This window comes from Mus caroli, unplaced genomic scaffold, assembly GCF_978045245.1.
Source record: "Mus caroli unplaced genomic scaffold, Mus_caroli_1 scaffold_2, whole genome shotgun sequence".
In the NCBI taxonomy this organism is placed as follows: Eukaryota; Metazoa; Chordata; class Mammalia; order Rodentia; family Muridae; genus Mus; species Mus caroli.
The window spans coordinates 109,818,843-109,839,734 of NW_028227257.1; the positions used below are offsets into that span (position 1 = coordinate 109,818,843).

At 44.9% G+C, this 20,892-nt stretch overlaps 1 protein-coding gene across 2 annotated transcripts in view; it reads left to right on the forward strand.

The window, feature by feature from the left end:
- Window positions 1–10,100, forward strand: part of Tlk1 (tousled like kinase 1) — a 111,757-nt gene extending 101,657 nt beyond the window's left edge. For both annotated transcript variants that reach the window (XM_021154516.2, XM_029473978.2), the window contains exons 15-20: window positions 122–303; window positions 453–622; window positions 966–1,101; window positions 4,629–4,740; window positions 5,800–5,907; window positions 8,342–10,100. In XM_021154516.2, coding sequence (XP_021010175.1) covers window positions 122–303; window positions 453–622; window positions 966–1,101; window positions 4,629–4,740; window positions 5,800–5,907; window positions 8,342–8,518 — 885 coding nt within the window. In that variant the 3' untranslated portion in view covers window positions 8,519–10,100. The remainder of the gene's footprint in view (window positions 1–121; window positions 304–452; window positions 623–965; window positions 1,102–4,628; window positions 4,741–5,799; window positions 5,908–8,341) is intronic.
- The last annotated feature ends 10,792 nt before the right edge of the window (window positions 10,101–20,892 follow it).

Genomic DNA, 20,892 nt, shown 5'->3' on the forward strand with positions numbered 1-20,892 from the left:
TGACATTTCTGTATAGAGGTGATCACTGGCTGTTTAAAAAATTATCACCAAAATTAAATTAAAGTCTGTAGGTGTTTGACTGGTGTGTCTCGGTGTGATTGTTGTCCGCCTTGAATTGTAGGCATTCGACTTGTATGAGCAAAGATACGCTGCTGTGAAGATCCACCAGCTTAATAAGAGCTGGAGAGACGAGAAGAAAGAGAACTACCATAAACACGCTTGCCGGGAGTATCGAATACACAAGGAGCTGGACCACCCCAGAATAGTTAAGCTCTACGATTACTTCTCCTTGGATACAGATACGTAAGTAAACAAATGTGATCCTTAGAGTACTGGGTCTGTTTCTGACCCTGCGATGCTGGTGCAGATGTTAGCACTGGGCAGTGATCCTCACCTCTCAGTGCACTTGTCTTATTGCAGGGTTTCTGCTGATTGTTCCCTTCCTGTTGCAGGTTTTGTACAGTGCTAGAGTACTGTGAAGGCAATGACTTGGACTTCTACCTGAAGCAGCACAAGTTGATGTCTGAGAAAGAAGCTCGGTCTATTGTGATGCAGATTGTGAATGCCTTACGCTATCTCAATGAAATCAAACCTCCTATTATACATTATGACCTTAAGCCAGGTATTTCAGGGAATGTATCTTACAGGGTTGGGGTTTTTTTGGGGGGTGGGGGGGTGGGTAGTGTGTGGGACATGGGGGTTATTGCATTTTTGCTTGTATTTTATAACAAGGATTTACTATGTGGCCTAGGCAGATGAACAACTCAGAGAGAGCCACCTTCCTCTGCTTTCTGAGTTGAAGTTAAGGGCATATATCACCATAATCAGTCCCCAAACATTACTTTTTGTTATAAAAATTATTCTTTCATTCATATATATGGTGTGTGTGTGTGTGTGTGTGTGTGTGTGTGTGTGTGTGTGTGCATGCGGGCATAGTACTAAAAATATTGTACTTTGTTTTTTAGGAAATATCCTTCTGGTAGATGGAACAGCGTGTGGAGAAATCAAAATCACTGATTTTGGTCTGTCCAAGATTATGGATGACGATAGTTACGGTGTTGATGGGATGGATCTGACTTCCCAGGGGGCAGGCACTTACTGGTAAATGTATTAGTAAATGACTTAGATTGTCCCCCATGTTTTATGAATGTTTAGTTTTATATTCTTTGAGATTGTTGTGTTGAAGGCACTGATCCCATGCCTTGAAATTGAAGCGAGGAGTCTGTGGCTAGTAATTGCCTACATTCTTAGTTAAGAATGACTTTAATATGCAGGAACTCCTAGTGTGAATCAGAATTCATAAGTTTTCTCCTTGGGTGTTGAGTGGGGTTTGTGATCTGAATAAGTACTTTTGCTGATGTAATACCAGGACTGTTTCAAGTAAGAACACCTGTGAACCTCAGGCCTTCTCTATAGAGGTTTTGTGATGTGATATACACACACACACACACACACACACACACACATACATATATATGATACAGAGTTTGTTCATTGTAGATGAAGTCAGCATATTTGTAGTCTTTAGATCTGACTCAAAAATTTCTTTATAAATCTCTATGTAACTAACTCTTAAATGTAAGTTATTCTGAGTGCACATCGGTGTCTTAGGGTTGCTATTACTGTGATAAAACATTACAGTCAAAAACAGGAGCAGGCCGGGCGTGGTGGCGCACGCCTTTAATCCCAGCACTCGGGAAGCAGAGGCAGGCGGATTTCTGAGTTCGAGGACAGCCAGGGCTACACAGAGGAACCCTGTCTCGAAAAACCAAAAAAGAAAAAAGAGGGGCTGGTGAGATGGCTCAGTGGGTAAGAGCACCCGACTGCTCTTCCGAAGGTCCAGAGTTCTAATCCCAGCAACCACATGGTGGCTCACAACCATCCGTAACGAGATCTGGCGCCCTCTTCTGGAGTGTCTGAAGACAGCTACAGTGTACTTACATGTAATAAATAAATAAATCTTTAAAAAAAAAAAAAAGAAAAAAGCTGGGCGTGGTGGTGTACGCCTTTAATCCCAGCACTTGGGAGGCAGAGGCAGGAGGATTTCTGAGTTCGAGGCCAGCCTGGTCTACAAAGTGAGTTCCAGGACAGCCAGGGCTACACAGAGATACCCTGTCTCAAAAAAAAAAAAAAAAACAGGAGCAAAGGGTTTCTTTGACCTAAACTTCCACAGCACTGTTGAACACGGAAAGAAGTCAGGGTAGGATCCCAAACTCTTCGTGACTGGAATTTTCATCAAATGATGATGAAACTCAGCAGGGGCTCATTGACAAACCATCACAGTACAAATTTCCCAACTTACTCAAGTTTGCCAGAGCGGAGAACATAGACAAACATTTCCAGTTCTCAAAATAAGTGACATTAGCAAGAAGGGAGATTTTGCAGGAAAGAGAGCTCCATACAATTTCATTGAACAGGATTGCAAATCTAACCGTGACTGTTGAGGGCCCCAGGGCAGCCCCCATAGAGTGTGCTTGGGCCCACGCTGACCATTCCCCTGAGTTGTGTTGACTTTGCCTGAAGAGGCATTAGTCAGATATGTGGATTATTTGTAAGCCACATTAAAGTTGTATCATCTGCCTGTGGTGCCACCTAAATAGCTACTGCTTTCACAGTGAAGAGAATTGTCTCTACAGTCAGAAGTCTTATGGACTTTTCATAACAAGGCTGTTCTTGACAACAAAAATCCTCAAGGTCTGTAGAAAATGAGAAAAGCTCTCCTCCTCTGTAGAACACTCATTGTTGGTTCCTGTCATCACATCTTCACTGGTGTTGAAGAGCAGGAGGAAGTGTCCGTCTTACAGCAGGACCTGAATCAGGAAGTCTTGTTTTTTAGGGCTATGCAGGACAGCAGGCGTGATGTTCTTATGTAGAGACACAGGACTGATTTCCAGGCCAGATGTGGTGGGTGTACACATTGTTAATCCCAGCTGTCGGAGGTAGAAGCAGAAGATCTCTGTAGTTGATGGTCAGCCTGCTCTACAGAGTGAGTTCTTGGCCAGCCCAGGCTACATTGTGAAACCTGTCTCAAAAACAACAGAATATATTTCCTATAGAAACTGGTCCAAAAAAAAAATCATTCAGTGTTTTGGCGATAAATTGTTAAACTGCACTGAGCTACCCGTGGGTGCATGTGCAGTTCTGCACCCACCCAAGAGCTCTCTGGACTTGTGAATGAAAACACCATACACGCGCAACCTTTATATTTAATAAGCCTTAACTTGCTTGGTGGCTGGGCATTCCCAGTCCTCTCTGTGGCTAGCACACACTCCCCTCTAGTATTCTTGAGTTAACACTTTCTAAATCTGTGTTTTATCTTTGCTGCCCTGCTTCCTTTTGGGCAGCCTCCCGTGGCTGCTTTCCCTTTGCACCTATATTCCAGCCGTCTCACCCTCCAGCTCCTTCACAGTGTAGTCTGTCCTATGCCCCTCTCATGGCAGGGACTTATCGCCTACCAGGGTACAGAACAACGAGTGCGGCCGCCAGGAACTCAGTGCAGTTTAACAGTTTATCACTCCACAGTGTCAGGAGGTACTAGCTGTGTGTCTGGGGACTAGGATGATTCTTTCAGAATACCTATCTATAAACTTGTCATCTACAGAAACTTCAAATTGACTCAATATCATTTAGGAAAAGTCAGTTTCATTTCTTCCTCTCTTACTGATGTCTAGTGCAGTCAGATTTGTCACCTATAGACTTGCCCCTGCACTTGCTTGCTTGCTTATGTACCCCTTTGTGTGGAAAGACGCTCAAGAGCCATGCTCCTTTCAGTCACAAGGAGACATCTTTCAGGATAGTGTAGAACCCACAGTTAATAACATTACCTGTGATTACTATGGTTAATTTGTCAAAATTTTGAGTTGTGAGATGTTTGCATCTCTGATGGATTGTTTTTACTTACAACTTAACAAACTTATTTTTACCTTTGACATATCAAAATATGAATTTATGAATAGCAGTTTTAGATTTCAAAAGTTAGTGTTTGAATGCTTGGTATATTTCACACACTGACCCCTAGTGCTTGAAACTGCACAGTAAACCAAAGCGTCACAGTCTGGTGCTAGGAGCTTGGGTGCTTTTGTAGATGCACTTTATCCCCTTCCCTGACATGGGGAAGGAAGCCATGTTTTGCATGGCAGGCGACAGAGAAAGCTCATGCCCAGAGGTAAGTGAGTGACTTGACTAACCAGTTTGGGGCAAGAGAGGATAAAGGTGATTGCAGATTTTGGCATTTATATTGTGGATTAGAATAGGTTATATTATAGTGAGAGATACGAGGTCCTATCTCAGTAGAATAACAAAGGCTTTCTTTCGGGGCTTAACAGAGAGACTCTGTGATCTGGTGTGCAGTTTAGTAGAACTGCCTACAATTTAAACAGTGGTTGAGGTGAGTAGGAGAGTGCTTCTTCTATTATTAGAAGCTTAGAGTACGCTGTCACGATCTCCAATGAGATCATGTTTTCTTTATTATAAATATGTTTTCTTACAAAGTTGTATTTTGGTTCAAATGAATTAAAACATTGACTCATGGTTTTTATTGATGAAAGCAGTCTATGTGTAAGAAAATATGATTTAGAAGGTTTTAAACTAAGCATTGTGTCCTGTCTTTTCCCTCCCATTACTTACAGGTATTTACCTCCTGAGTGCTTTGTAGTTGGAAAAGAGCCACCGAAGATCTCCAACAAGGTTGACGTGTGGTCAGTTGGGGTCATCTTCTTCCAGTGCCTCTATGGTAGAAAAGTAAGTTCCATTCCAGCTTCAGTTGGGTAGAGATAAGTTAAGGTGATTGTTATTTTTAAAAAGGTACCAATTTTCATTAACTTAGAATCAGTTTAGGTCCTTCCAAGAAAAGGCACATTTCTTGGTAATTTCCTGGGATCAGTTACTCAACAGTTGATGTGGTTCTCTCTACTTCTTAACCTTTCTTTCCCAAACACTTTCTGTTGGCAACTCTGGCGTTAAGCACTTTGCAGTGTCCGTCTCTCCTTACTTCTCCCAGCTCCTCCTCTCCCCTGCAGACATCTGGCCTGGGCACCATTTGCTCCTGAAACTCCTTAGAGAATACCATCAAACTTACTTCTCCCCAAACCTGTTACTATTACAATCAGAAATGCAAGTTGTCATGGATAATGAATGGCTAGTTTGCCTCCTGCTCAATCTCCGTCACTGTGAGAAGAGAGGTAGAAAAACCTGTCTAGATGTGCAACAGCTCTGAGTTGCTGAGAATAACATCATGACCAAAGGCAGCTTGGGCAAGGAAGAATTTCCAGTCCACCATCGAAAGAAGCCAAGGCAGGAACCAAAGCAAGAGACCACAGAGGAAACCTTCTTACTGATTTGTTTAGCCTGCCCAGCTTGCTGTTTTGTTTGCCCAAGGACCACCTAGCCGACCACCTAGCCAGGAGTAGCCCTCTCATGCCAGTAGTCAGAAATGCTCCCATAGATCTACACACAGGCCAGGCCTCAGCTCGAGTTCTCAGTTCCCTCTACCTGTGTTGAGTTCTGAGAAACTGATTTTAAACCCAGGTCTCCTGGCTCCAAATCTAGATCCATTTCCTCCTGATAACTTGAATGACAGCCTCAATGGTGCTCGGTCAGACAAGGTTTATCTTCCGAAGACTGACTGAATAGGTTTTCCAGCCTACTCTTGACTATCATCTTTGTTTCTATGAGACCACATCCAGCTTTCAAGTAGCTGAGGACAGGATGTTAAAATACAAATCATTTTTGTGGTGGGCTTAGTGGTGATTCTTTGTTTTAAATATTTTATTTTAATATTTTATTATTCTTTTTTAAAAGCCATTTGGTCACAATCAATCTCAACAAGACATTCTACAGGAAAACACAATACTGAAAGCCACAGAAGTCCAGTTCCCTGTAAAACCTGTTGTAAGCAGTGAAGCCAAGGTACTCATCTCCTAATGTTCTGTGGTGTGTCCAGCAGGGCTGCTGTTCCGCCGTGCTCTGGGGCGGGCTGCTCGGCTGGTCTCCATCATTAAGCACTCAGTTAAGCACTCAGTGCTTCCTTAGCCTCTGCTCGCAGCCACTTGATTTTGAAAATTAGGAAGAAACCACAACATCTGGGCCTTTATTACTTTTAGATCTTACTCAGTCTTCCTGTTGTAATGCGGAGATATTTAAGTCAAAAAAGGGGGGCTGGAGAGATGGTGCAGTGGTTGGGGCACTGGCTGCTCTATCAGAGAATCAATTCCCAGCATCCACACACTTTACCACATCCTGTAACTCCATTGCCAGGGGATCTGACACCCTCGTCTCTATGAGGACACGCACATTTCACTGACATCCATGCAGGCAAAACACTCATACAGATAAAATTAACAGTAATTTAAAAAAAGAAAAAAAAGCCGGGCAGTGGTGGCGCATTCCTTTAATCCCAGCACTTGGGAGGCAGAGGCAGGTGGATTCTGAGTTCGAGACCAGCCTGGTCTACAGAGTGAGTTCCAGGACAGCCAGGGCTACACAGAGAAACCCTGTCTCGGAATAAAAAATAAATAAATAAAAAATAAGGAAGAGAAGGTGTAATAATAGCTCTCATTTCTATAGTGCTTTTTATATATACACTGTGTGTTATTCTTACTTTTGTAAAGTGAGAAAACAACCACAGCACACAAAAAACACCTTGCTTAGAGTCTTGTGCCAAACACAGCAGTCTCCTGCTGAGAACACACCTTGTTCTCTGTGCTGGGGTGCACTGGGTCAGAGGTTAGTCCATAAGAGTCCTTTCTGGAAACCTGTTTCTAATCTGCATGTGTAATGTTCTTGGTAAAGAGACCTAGAGCCCCCGCAGAGCAAGCCTTTCCTGACCTTAGCTGTGCTGTGCTTCTGGTGCCCATGCCTTCCCGTGTGCAATTCCCTGTTAGGATCCTACTGAAAGTAACATCAGATACCTAAGACAAAACCACAGAATTGCTGTTTTCTTATGTAAGTACCTAGGCCATCAGAAAAATTGACCTTTAATCCCAATATTTTAAGAGGCAGCAGCAGATAGATCTCTGTGAATTTGAGACCAGCGTGATCTACATTGCAAGTTACAGTCCATCCTACATATTGAGATTCTGTCTCAAATAATAATAATAATAATAATAACAATAACAACAGCAGCAGCAGCAGGTGATTGCAATCAGAGCTCCCTTCAGAGTTAATGCTGGCTTTGTGAACTCATTTTTTGGAAATTATCCATGAATCTTCATTGGATTGGTTTTGTATTGTGTTTTTTAGTTTGTTTTTTTGTTTTGTTTCTTTTATTTTGTTTTTTTTCAAGGCAGGGTTTCTTTGTGTAGAACAGACTGGCTTCAAACTGACTACCAACACCTCCCGAGTGCTGGGAGTGCCGGTGTGTGTCACCGTGACTGCTTCAGTTTTGTTTTTTTGAGATCAGGTCTCACTCTAGTCCAAGCTAGCCTTAAATATTTAATATAGGCTGTCTTACAATAACCCTCCGCTCCAGGCTCCAAAGGGCTAGTATTTTAGGTGTGAGGCACAGTTCTTGGAGGTTATAATAATTTAGCAATAAATTGACAATATGTATATTATGTATTTATATATTTCTTTAACATAATGGTATTTGATTTAGGGTTGGGGTTCTTGGGGTTTTGTTGTTTGTTGGTTTTTGAAACAAGATCTTATTATATAGCCCTGGGTGGCCTAGAACTCACTATGTAGACTGGTTTTAAAAGAAAACCAAAAATAAAAATAAAATCTAGAGATGCAGAGTTGTTCTAGGAAACAGAAACCCTAATGGGACTTCCGTGTCAACGCGCTCTTCATTAAAGACGGTCGCGCTGACTAGAGGGAGAGATTGAGGCTAAGGATGGCTTCCTACAGTTTGACAAAACAAAATGTGATTAGAGTCAGAAAAAAGTACAAACAAAAGCTATCTTAAGAATGTTGTTGGGGCTGGAAAGATGGCTCAGTGGTTAAGCACCCTGGCTGTTGTTCAGAGAGCCTGGGTCCAGTCCCCAGCACTCACATGACAGCTGACAACTGACACTCTCACACAGACTTGCAGGCAAAATACCAATGCACATGAAGTCAACATAAATTGAAAATAAAGAATTTTGTATGTAGAAATAAAACTTTGCAGCAATACATCCAAGGAAAGCAATACTGATTGAGGCTATGATGTGCCCGGGGGGTGCCACTGGAGGGTTGAAATTAGAGGAAAAATGTCATTGTTACCCCCAAAAGTTGTTAAGGTTTGAACTTCTGTAAAAGTTGATCTGTGTATGGTCTCTAACTGTCCTTGCTTCTGTAGGCGTTGGTGGGTTGATGGTATTTAGAAGGTAGGAGATGATTGTGTTGCTATCTCTCTCTTTCACAGGCCTTCATAAGACGCTGTTTGGCTTACCGAAAAGAAGATCGATTTGATGTGCACCAGCTGGCAAATGACCCATACCTTCTGCCACACATGAGAAGATCAAATTCTTCAGGAAACTTACATATGTCTGGGCTGACAGCAGCTCCCACACCTCCTTCTTCAAGCATAATTACTTACTGACTCCTCCAAGATTGGCATGCTCTCTTCTCTTTGATTGGCTTCCAGATGCATACTTGAATTTGAGTGCATTTGAGTGTTTGTGGGTTTTTACATGGGACATGGTTAAGAAGTGTTTGTGAACTAAAGCTCTCCCAGGAGTCCTTTGTGTGAGAGTGGATCATGGACAGTGACTAAGTACACACTCACTCCTCACTGCCCCGGAGCAGCACGAAACAGGAATACCATGTTACGGTAGAACAAGGGGCTCTGTAAATAACGTTTATAATACTTAAATATACTTGATTGTTACTGGAGAGTTGTAATCTGAAGGGTACTTTTCATTATTTAAGAACACATGGAAAAATGAGGAGACATTTGTAACCCGGGAGCTACAGTGCCTGGTACAGCATCAGCACTCGGCAGCTGATCTACAGAAACCAAAGCAAGAACTGAGTGACAGCGGCCGCAGTGTTTATAACAGAATGTGAGAGTTAGGGTCTTTGGACAGTTGGAGACTTTGTCATTTGCCTATTCTGGCTTTTACCAAGTTGTACCTCGAGATCACATGTCAGTGGTCCGCCGCCCTACCCCCGACCCCTTAACCGGTTGTTAAAGGCAAGCTGTCGTTTCCGGACACTTTACACCTTTAACACAAAGAGCTGCCTATTTCAAATCAGTTGAAGTTACTAAATGATAGTGTTTCCAGGGCTTTCAGTGGGTTAGATTAACAGGCGTTTTTCTTTTGTTTCCAGGCCTGGTTCATTAAAACAGAAGACAGTGTGTAACCAAAAGCAGGCCAGTTGTATGCAGGATAATGATGAATTCCCTTCTGGCTCTATTGTAAACTACTGTACAGATGTCGGATTACAATTACTGAGTTTCAGCAGCTTATTCTTGTACAAATGTTTAAAAATACGGCTTTTCTAATTGGATATTGTATTTTTTTTAAGTCTTCTTGAAGGCGCTTTAATTGCTGCTAAATGATATTGCTTTTTTGCTATAAAAAAATTGAATGACCTTGAAGGCACAAGTTGACTGTACATCATAGAGAGATATTAAAAGCAGGCACTCGTTAACAATCAAGGCATGTGCAGTGATCCATGCTGGGCATATTGAGTTCTTCAAATCCGTTTTTTAGGTTCTGGAGCTGTGGAACACATAGAAACTAGATTTATACATTGCCCGTGGTTATTCTACATTTCTAGAAAGTTCCTAGCATCAAGGTGGGATGATAGCCCCATAGAATGTTCCTTGTGGTTTGTACAGATTTGTTAAAATGTGAACATTTGCTAACTACCTTGTGTGGTAGAAACCAATATTTTTTGGGGGATGCTGTATTTCATTCTTGAAAGGATTTTTTTTTCCTTTATTGTCACATTCATAATGCCGAGACTTACATGTAAGTTGTCCATGGTGCAGACAACAGGCTATCCCTGCCAGCCGCCCCTAACATGTACAGTTACACTGTGGCTCTTACCTGGTGTTGCAAGCCATTTCGTTTGTTTGTTTTCATTGTACATAGACACACTGTCTGTTTAAGATGCTGCTGGAATTATAGAGAATGTAGCCAAACAGTAATAAACAACGACAGTAAAAATGTAAAGACTGTGAAAATTACACTCAAAGAACCCTTAAGATTGAGGGTAATAACATAGCTGCTTTACTTAAAAGGCAGGTAAATTCCTTATGCATACTCAGGACAAGCAGGAAGTGTTTCAGGTTGTTAAAGTTAAAAACAAAGTTTAGAAAAAATATTAATAAGAGTATCGGAGATAACGTGTCCATGTCTTCTAAAGTTTTTCCAAATGTAGATTTAAATAGCCTGCTAGTACTTGGGCTCAGTGAACCAGTATCGCCTTTGTGAGGAACTGGTGCTTGCTGCTAAGTAATTTCCATGTTACTCTGGCAGTTTCTACCCATTGCTGTCTTCTTGTCTTCTGGAGTCACCACTGCAGATAAAGTGCACAGGTCTCATCCCGGGGTTGGAGTTTATTGGGTCTAGTTTACTGGGAGAGTGTTGTACTTAGCTCATGCACGTTCAGTCCTCCGCATACTGCCCACCAAAAAAACAGTGAGTGCGTGCACTTTAATAAACACATGGATGTTGAAAGGAGCACAGAGCCTGCCATGACGACATCACATTGAGGGTGGGAGATGTGGTTGGTTTTCCAGATGGCCACCATCTTTTCCTACAAAAGAACTTGAGTTTAAATGTGAACAAACACATCAGGTCCTTTTCTAGTATCACTGTAAATTTCCATGTTTTTTAAATAATTTTTCTTCTGAATATACTAAATTTCAGTGTTTTAAAATATTTAGCCTAATTCCCAAACTGCTTTGACAGCTAGTTTCTAAATTGAATTTTTGGATTTTGGCTCCTTCTGTAGTGGTTTTTGAGTGTGTAGCTTGTCCATTTGTATCTGAATTGGCTTTCCCACCCAAAATGCATCTCCATTTATCTTACCTCCTCTCCCCACCCCCATTAATTATTTTATCTAGAGTCTGGTTATGTAGTCCAAGCTGGCCTCAAAGTTGATAGCAATCCTCCTGCCTCAGCCTCCAGAATGCTGGAATTACGTGTGGGCTTCTTCACTCAGTGTAGTGGTTTGAATAGGTTTGGTCCCCATAGATCAGTGTGTTTAATGGTTGGCCCATAGGAAATGGCACTATTAAGAGGTATGACCTTGTTAGAGTAGATGTGGCCTTGTTGAAGAAAGTGTGTCCCTCTGGAGGTGGGCTTAGAGGTCACATATATGCCTGATCTCCTCGCAGTGTGGAACGGTCTCCATTTGGGTGCCTTCGGATCGAGATGTGGAGCTCTCTCATCTGTTTCTCCAGTACCATGTCTACCTGCGTGCTGCCATGGTAATAACGGACTAACCTTCCGAAACTGTAAGCCAGCCTCAGCTAAATGTTTTTCTTTATAAGAGTCACCTTGGTCATGGTTCTCCTCACAGCAGTACAACCCTAAGAACACAAGAGCAAAGATAGCAGAGCCGTCAAGGGGGTTGGGGTTCGGAAGCCCCCGAGTGTACAGTGCATGCCCACAGGGACTGCTTGTCAGTAGGCAGACCAACTTTACTCAGGGTGACTGAAGGCTTATAAAGTTTGGGGGACTGAGGGTAGGGACATCCAAGATGAGCAAAGGGCATTATTGGCTGAGGACTTTAAGGGACCTAGAATGCCTCATTAGCATGGGGAATCCTCTTGGCAGTCTTGGATGCAGGTTGAATGACTAGGTTTGTCAGGAGAAAGGAAATTGACCCTGCAGACTAAGGCTAAATGACATTCCTGGGTAGAGGCAAGTGTGGGGCTTAGAATACCCCAGACAAGGCCAGAGAGAGAAAACCTCTGCCTAGGAGCAGAGTCTCACATTTGTGCCCAGCCCAGAGGCAATCTGGTCACAGAAGACTTCGGCCTCATTTAGAGCTTTCCCACACTAAGACACCCTGTAAAATTTTTTCAATAAGTAAGATTTGAGTGTATAAACCGAATTCAAGATTGATTTTCATAAAACCAAACCAAAATGGTAGAAAGTTTCCAGTGACTAGCAGGGTGTGTGGCCCTGGCCTGAGTCCTCTTGGGCCTTCAGCTTGGATGTGAATCACCTGCGCAGGCCCACGCCTCAAGGCACAGAAACATCATCACAGTTTTGGAAGCAGGATGGTAACAGCTGTTGTCTAGGTTCTCTGTCTGAAAATGAGGGATCCACGTTTCTAATGTCACTGCGTTCTGAACTATGCCCAGCACTTAGGAAGTACCAGCATCGGCTGCTTTTTAAAACTCCAAGATCATCAGTTTTGCCTTAGGCACCAAAACCAGTCCCCTTTGGTTCTTGTGATAATTTAAATTCCTTCAAGGGAAAAGTAGTTTCTCAATTTTTGAATCAAGTTTCAAGGAAGAAATGACTGGAGTCTCAGAAAAGGGGAGGTGAGCAGGTGGAGTGACTAGGAAAGGATTCTGGAAGGGTTACCCAGAGCTGGGCTAGAAGGACCCTGCTTTGGCCAGTGATGGCTGTGCTCAGAGCTCTGCTGTGCTTTTCCGTCATCTTTCTGTGTCTCAGTCATTTGAAGTAAGATGGGTGGATGGACGGTCTGCTCTTCAATAGAGGAAGCTGATGGAACAGAGCCACATGTTCAGTGATGCATCAGAAGAGGAGAGAAGGGCCAGGCAGTGGTGGCGCACACCTTTAATCCCAGCACTTGGGAGGCAGAGGCAGGCGGATTTCTGAGTTCAAGGCCAGCCTGGTCTACAAAGTGAGTTCCAGGACAGCCAGGGCTACACAGAGAAACCCTGTCTTGAAAACCCAAAAAAAAAAAAAAAAAAAAGAGGAGAGAAGGAGCCGGGCATCATAACACATACCTACAACCTCGAATCAGGGATGTGTGGAGGAGGGAGCATTATAGCCTGGCTGGGCCTATAAAAAGGTAGACAGACAGACAGACCAATCTATCTATCTTTGGAAGCCTGAAATGTCACTTTTCAGTGGTGACAAAAATCAAAGAGCAAGTGTGACTTTTTATATCATCATAAAAGAGCAAACCTAAAGAAAAGTGTTGGAACGCTGTCAACATGTACTGTTGGTGGTGCTGAGTCACTGGAGCACACCCTTGTGACTAAGCTCATTACAGGTAAGATGAAAGTGAGTGCAAACCAGTGCTGTCCTTGCTGTGTTCCCATGCCTTCTGCAGGCAGGCCACCCACCAGTAGGACCTGTGCGCCCTCCCCAGAGAGGCTTCCAGGGTGTTGATGCCTCCCCATGGAGGAGCCAGAAAGTAGCTCTGGGCTTCTCTCTGCCCACTGTTCTCTTCCTAATGAGAGCCTTGGAACTGACTCAGTAACTCACTCAAAAACTGTTCTTGAAGGACTGGAAAGCATGTGCACTTCCTGCCCCCTCACGCAGGCCACCGTGGGGCACTCAGCACAGCCTCCCTTCCACACAGAATCCATTTCAGATTTTCATGTAAGCTTCAAGGCTCCTTGGCTGTTGGGAAAGCCTTAGGCCAAACCATGACCCCACCATCTCACCTGAGTTAATTGCCTGCTGTATATGTGTTAATTCATCCACTTAGCAGGCGATACCAAGGCCTTCCTTCTGTAAGACAGGGTAGTCAGTCATCAAACAGACACTAAAGTTGCTGAAAAATGAATGTGGTGTTTGGCTGTGGTTTTAGGTATTTCCATTTTTTAATTATCTTGTCTACTAATGACCAAATTCATACGTTCTTTTTAAAGATTCAGGAAAAGGATAATGTGGGGATGGGGTGGAGGAGGCTGGCGTCTCTGGTTTGGAAGTGAGCTCCGGCTTTGTCTTCCATATTAGTTTATTAGTGTGAACATAGTCACTAACTTCTACGGGAGGCTTCCACGTCTGTAAACTGCTTACTAACTGCCCTGCCTAGCAGGAACCCACACCTGAGTGCAGAAGTGAGGTCAGAGACCCCCACACACTCCCCCAGCCAGCCATTGGCAGGCCCTAGGAAGAGATGGACGACTGGGCAGCAGCCAGCCCCTGGTTTTGATGTGTTTCTGAACCCATAGCTGGGCATGACAGTCAGTATGAGGCCTGCCTGTGGCTCTCAAGAGTCCCTCACCTGCCTTAGCACACGGGGGTGGGGGACACAGCTGGGTAGGTTGGATTCTGTCTCCCAGGTAAATGCTGCCCCCCACTTTGTGCTCTGTGGATCTGCAGCCACTGTGGACACTAACACCGGTGACTGTCTTGTTAACATTTTTTTTTCCCCGGTGACAATTTTAACTCTCCAGTAGGAATGGGTTTTCCTTCAGTTAGTAAAGCTTTTTCAGAAGAATAGGTTATCTAGCCGACACATAGTTTCAGCTCTGAAACATAGTTTCAAGTCTAAAAGAACCCTCTTTGGAGAGACCCCGCCCCCTCAGCATTATCAGAACAGCTCATCAAGATTCGGAGCTCCCCAGGAGTGGCCATATTAGTTAAGGAGTCTAAATAGCATGGGCAGGATTGTCTTGGGTGTGCATTACATCAATAGCGTGTTTACCTTCAAATATACTTATCTTTGCTTCCCGCCAGCAATGCACATGCGTTTTGGTTTTTGGTGGGGTTTTGTCTTCAGAGTGTAATTTTTATTTTGTTGGCTTTCTTTCCTTTTTAATTCTGAAAGAAGGTCTTGGCCTTTGGTATTAAATGGGCTGATTTGTAAGGATGGTTCAGAGACGATAATTGACTTTCTAGTGGCGCTAATGTTAAACGACCACAAAATGGCTTTCTTGTCTCATGGAGCTCAGTGTCTACATTTAACGCCCACATTTCTAGAAGCCATACTTTGAGATGGAATCTGGAAAATATGAAGTTCTTGGTCCTGCATTGGTTAGAGCGTGCCTGCATCTGGTTAGTGGCCTGGCCCAGAAGCTGTAAGTGGCAATGGGGCGTCTTGTTTTGAACAAGTAATATGAAACCTCGAAGGGCTTTCTTGCCTGTTTCTCAGGCCAGCCACGTTGGCGCTACAATTTTTCCTTCTGGTATGGAGTTTGGGTGGAACTGATGGAACCACTGTTGCGCTGGTTTGCTGTTACCACAGGACTAAGAGTTAAAGCCAAGCAGGGTTTGGTCTCAATAAGAAACACTGTTCTTTGTGCGCATTTACCCCTTCCTGGTAACGCACAGGGTACACATCAATAACAACAGTAACAACTGAGGCCATCAGCCTGTCACCTTCTCCTGTAGCACCAAGTGTTGGGGTCCCCCTCCCCGCCCCCGCCAAGTTTTAAGTTTTGATGATGTGGTTGTTCTTTCCATTGACTCAACATGGCGTAATTGGATAGGGCAAGCTAGAGTTACAGGTCCCCCACCATGCCAGAAAGAAAAGCTTGGTTCTCATCCCATGCAAAAGTCTACTCAAGCTTGGTAAGTCTCCTTGGCATCTCTCCAAGCCAGCTGTCTGTCCTGGGGGTCTTGACTGATGGAAGGGTACTTGTGTTTTTCACACTTGAGCACATTTGGTCATTTGGTGGTTCTGTTCGTGCACTTACAGCCACTGCACAGGAGAAGCAAGGGAGAGCGCCTGGATTCTCATGCCTCAGACCCAGAGTATCAATCCTTCTTGACTTCAGTTGAGTCACGAGGCCTCAGACAGCTTCAAGACACATCAGTAACTTGACAAATGGCCTGTTCCTGTGTGTAATCTGTACTTTGTGAAAAGGCGGCCTTACGTGCACGCATGTTCTCATGCACATAGAATCACGGCAGGAGCCTAAGAGCTCAGCTATAAACATCTGACTTGAGGACCCTGGTATCATTAATAGTAATTGTACATTCTAGGAGGGCATGGGGGGGGGTGGCTGTTAGGAGCTTGGACCCCTCCCAGCTGTGAACATGAAACTGCTCTTCTGTGTTCTGATGTCCAGCTACTGTCTATCATCTCCAAGCTAACACACCATTTAGCCTTTAGTGATTGCAAATTCAGGTGAACTTTTTCTTTTAGCTTCTACACAAAAGAACATGATTGTGTCTGGCATGTTTTCATAATGTTCTGCCTATCAAGGTCCCAACAGATCCCCCCCATTCCAGATGGAAACTCCTGGAGACCCAAGCCTAAGAGTAGGGGAACAAGCTGAAACTGCCCCTCAGGTCCATGCTATGTCCTTAAGAAAAGGATCCCTGGGGGAAAAAATGCTGAACTCTTAACTGTATCTGTGGCTCTGGATTGACCCACAGTAACTAGAGTTCTACCCATCTTGTAGGTTTAGGTGGGGAGGGATGTAGGTCTAGTCTGCTCATAGTGTGGTAGCAGAAGTTGGGCTGAGCTGGGCCTGGGGACCCCAAGGCTTAATTGGATTAAATGATAACCAGCTCCAGTCATTGTGGGCATCACATATATATATATATATATATATATATATATATATATATATATGAGTGTGTGTGTGTGTGAATATGTGTGTGTATATGTATATATATATATACATATATATATATACGTATGTGTGTGAATATGTGTGTGTGTGTATATATGTGTGTGTATGTGTGTGTGTAAAAGAAACTACGTTCTCAGAATTTGTCAGATGTGAGCTTTAACTTCTTTGACTTGTGTTCCAGCAACCTTAAGATGGCCGCCATACTGTTTAGAAACCTTTGAAGTGATGCAAGTACTTCTGGCCAAGACTTCATTCACGATTCAACATGGAGAGAAAAATCACATCTGAAAAGCGATTCTATTGGAAATTTTAAAGGATCCATTTCCGTCTTAACCATGTTTGGGTTGTCACTCCCCTTACCCCCCACTGGGAAAAGAATGAAAGAACTCAAGCTTAGATGCCATGGCGGAGGCAGAGAAAACCCATGGTCTATCATCCTCTCAGTTACCTGGACGCCACTCCCGCGGGGAGGACAGCCTGGCTGAAGCGTCTTCTCATCCTTGCCCTTTTATGCCCCTGCTTGGTCTAGAGCGGATCCACCTGAATTTGCCAAGGTGCCACAGGACACCTGAGTAGTCCCGGCCCTCTCTGCACTCGCCACAGTTAACTAACAGATAGCAACAAAGCCAGATGTGACCCCTGCCAGAGGTCACACAGCAGCCACTCAGTGTCCACTGCTGCTGTGTAGAGAACTGAAGGACACCTGCAGGAGGGGCCTCATTGTCACCGGCCTGGCTAGAGATGGGAAGCCTCTGGCAAAAGAGCACCATCCACCTGGCTCATCTGGATTCCCACAGATTCCATTGCCCATGGAAGGAAAGACTTCTATTTGCCAATGAGGGTTTTCAAACCTTGCTTGATCTCTGCAGAAGGCAAGGAGCTCAGGACTGGGATGATCTAAGCAGGACGGGGTACTCCGTCCCTTTCCACCCCCAGTGCTTACCCAGCCGTGCTCCTTCTTCAGTCTGCGAAGGGTGTGTCACCCCAAACTGCATATGTCACCCAAACCGCATGTGCCTCTTCCCTGCCGGTCTAGGATGATCTTCCCTCTTTCGTCACCTTAGAGAATGCCTCAGATGGAGTGACTGCTTGCACCATCTGTCCCTTACCTGAGCACAAACTTCTAACTGGCTGGGCGTGGGATGCCTGCCATACCCTAGCATCCCAGGTAGCAACCAGGTAGGACACCTGAGGCAGGCGCTGGCAGTGAGGCGGGATGCTATACCAGACCGCGTCCCAGTCACGATCTTCAAAGCCTGGACCCTTTTGGGCTGATATCCCGGAGCTCCAGGGCGTCATCCAGCCAGCCAAGTCACAGTGCTGGAAAGACCCCAGGAGCCAGAGCACGCTTTCCATCTCTGCTGGCCACGCCCCGGGCCCTGCAGGGTCAGCCCGTAGACCCCGCGGCCTCGGATGGGTCGCGGCTTTTCCAAGTTCGCAGCGCCACCTGGTGGCGGTTCACTGCGGGGCGCCGTGGAGACTTTCTGGGCCGCTTTGTAAGGGAGAGCAGAGGCTTGAGGCAAGACAGATCTATCTGGATTCAAACTTCCCACCCAAAGCTTTCCTACTGTGTGAACTAGAGCCTTCCTAGTCTCGGCTTGAGCAACCTGAGAAGGAAGGCTTGTTATTTCCTAGGAAAGCATTTGGTGGCCTGCCCTCAGACCATCACATCTCTCTAAATAGTCAAAATAATTATATATTAAATTAGAAAAATAGTTTTCTTCCATGCACCACAATTGGTAATGCATCCATAAGGCTGTTCAAAACCTAAACCTGGTCAGTGCAATCTCTCTCCCCCCCCCCCCCCAGTGTCTGCCAGTCTCTGCATGGCTCTGTCTCCGTGTATGTCTCTGTCTCTCCCTCCCTCTCTTCTTTCTTCTTTCCCTTCCCCCCACCTCACCTCACCTTTCCTGACCTCCCTTCCACTTTTCTTAACTAGTAAAGACATGCATTTGAAAACGTGAACCTTCTTAGCTCATGTTTTAAGCGCCAAGCTTGGGTCAGAGGAGCTGGACTCTTGCTTTATTTTAGCCCTCTAACCAAGCAGACGGTGTCACTGTAACCTATTCACTCCCTCCTGCCACAGAAGTACATGGAACTGGCTATCAAATTTAAGCCATGTTACATGTGTGTGCTTCCTGTACCTGACAGATAGTCGTAATTCTTCTGAGAACAAGGCCTCAAACAGGACCATGCACCATGGGTACTCCTCTCTGGGCCTTTCTCTATCACATCTGTTGGCACCAGGCAGGGCCATTCCTACTTAAACTGATTCCCAAACCTTACAGTGATGCAGATCCCAGCAGGGTGCCCCTGTTCCAGAGGCCGCTGCCTCCATGACTGGCCAGCCTCAGAGTAAGACTTGAGATGGCAGAGAACGAATGATCACCCAGTCTTTCCAGAGAATCCAAGCTTCAGGAAGCCAAGATGGAACAGCTCTCCCAGACTTCAAGGAACCCATTTCTCCTGCTTAGAACCATCTTGTTTGTGTACCCTAGAAAACAATCCAAGTATGTGCTGAAAAACTCTGGCAGGATAGGGTATAACTCAGTAGTAGATAGGTCACTTGTCAAATATGTGCAAGATCTGCCCTCCAAACAAAAACACACACACAGTCACACTACTGCTGCACCTCCACAATGTCAACACCACACATCTGGAGGCAGGAGGATCAAGAATTCACCATCACCCTTGGCTGCACCTCGAATTCAAGGGCAGCTGGCTTCCTGAGACTTTGTCTCAACAATAACAATTATTATGATTACACAGGATGTAGAAATGAAATGTTCCCATAAGTTCCCCCCACTTATCCTAAGTCAAGGGCTTTTTAAAGATGCTTCCCCTGAGCCCCAGGCAGATGTCTTTGTATTTATTGTGTGCATGTGTTCTCATGTAAGCATGTGCATGGAGCCCACGGGACAGCCTTGGCTCCTCTCCTTGCTCTAGTGACAACCAAGGACCCACCTGTCACCTGTCCTTTGCCTTTCTGGTGCTGAGATTACAAGCGCCTGCTACTGTGCCTTTTGGGGGATTGGGTATGGTTTGAGACAGGGTCTTGACTACCCAGCCTTAGCTGTCCTGGAATTTGCTATGTAAACCAAACTGGCCTCATACTCACAGAGATCCACCTTCATGTGCCTCCAGAATTCTGGGATTGAAAGTGTGCACTACCATGCACATAAAGCTATGCTTTGCTTTTTTGTACACAGGTCCCGGGGGTATCAAACTTAGTTCATCATCCCTGCAAGGCAGGCACTGTGCTGACCAAACCATCAGCCCGAGAGAGAGAGAGAGAGAGAGAGAGAGAGAGAGAGAGAGAGAGAGAGAGAGAGAGGTTTTCTCACCAGCTGCTTCCCCCAGCACCTGGGAGAACTTCCTCTTTGCCTTTTCTCTGGCCTATCACTCCAGAGATAGAACAACTTGTTTCAGGGAGGAGGGAGACGCTCCCTTTCTTAAAAGGTAACATAAAAGAGTAGGAGGGCCATACTCTGGGAGAAAATGCCTGATGGTTGACACATGTGTATGTGGTGTTTGGCTGCAGTGCAGTGGGGCTTTCTGGATTCTGGGCAGCTCCCCTGTGAGGATACACAGGCACAGCTAAGATCTCTTCAGTGACCAGAGTCTGTTCCCTCAAAGTGGTGGGCCTTTCCTCCCTGCGCCTAGCTCTCTATCCTCTCAGTTCACACACATTTCTGTGGAGTGGTTTCTGAGGTAGGATGGCGTCTCCTGGGTGCCTGGTTCCGACAACCAGGCAGACCAGCCTGGGTTCTTAGTGCCTGGAGGTTGAGCTGAGCTGAAACTCCAGGCTTTCAGCTTTCATGAGCCAGGCCCCATTGTGAGCTAGACTTCTCATTGATGTAGCTAGGTACCTGTGAGTCACCCCACCCCACCCCGTTCCTGTAAGTAACCTGTGACCCCGGTAAACTCACACGTTTCCCTAAGATAGATTCAAGTGAAACTCCCTTTGGTCTGTCATTGTTATTCTATCTGGAGCAAAGAGATGTTTGTTCACATTTTCCTTGGAAAAGTCACACAGTGCCCCCATTACGGGTTGAGGGAGCCAAAATGAATTTGGGAGGACAAGTTGCAGGCCTCTGCAGTGGGTGCTGAAGTGTTCGCCCAACCCAAGTGAGTGTAGAGCGTCTGTGGAGGCAGTCCTAACGTGGCTTCTTTTCCATCTGTCATACGGAATTGGTGTGCTTTGTGGGTATGGTGGTGGCTGCGTGTTCCCTGCAATGCACCGGTGCTGAGACAGGAAACCAAGGCTAAGCTATCTGAGCGTGGCTCTTCCTCGGGAGGATGCCAGTGTGAACATCTTCCTACACAGCTCCTAAGGCTCTGACCCTTTCATACAGCAAGCAACTCAGGTTGTGGTGATCCCCAGCTGCAAAATTACTTTTGTTGCTACTTCATAACTAATTTTGCTATAGGCATGTTTTTATATACTATAAAGTTTACCCTTGTGTTATTCAAATGACAGTTTCTCTGCCCTCATATCGTGT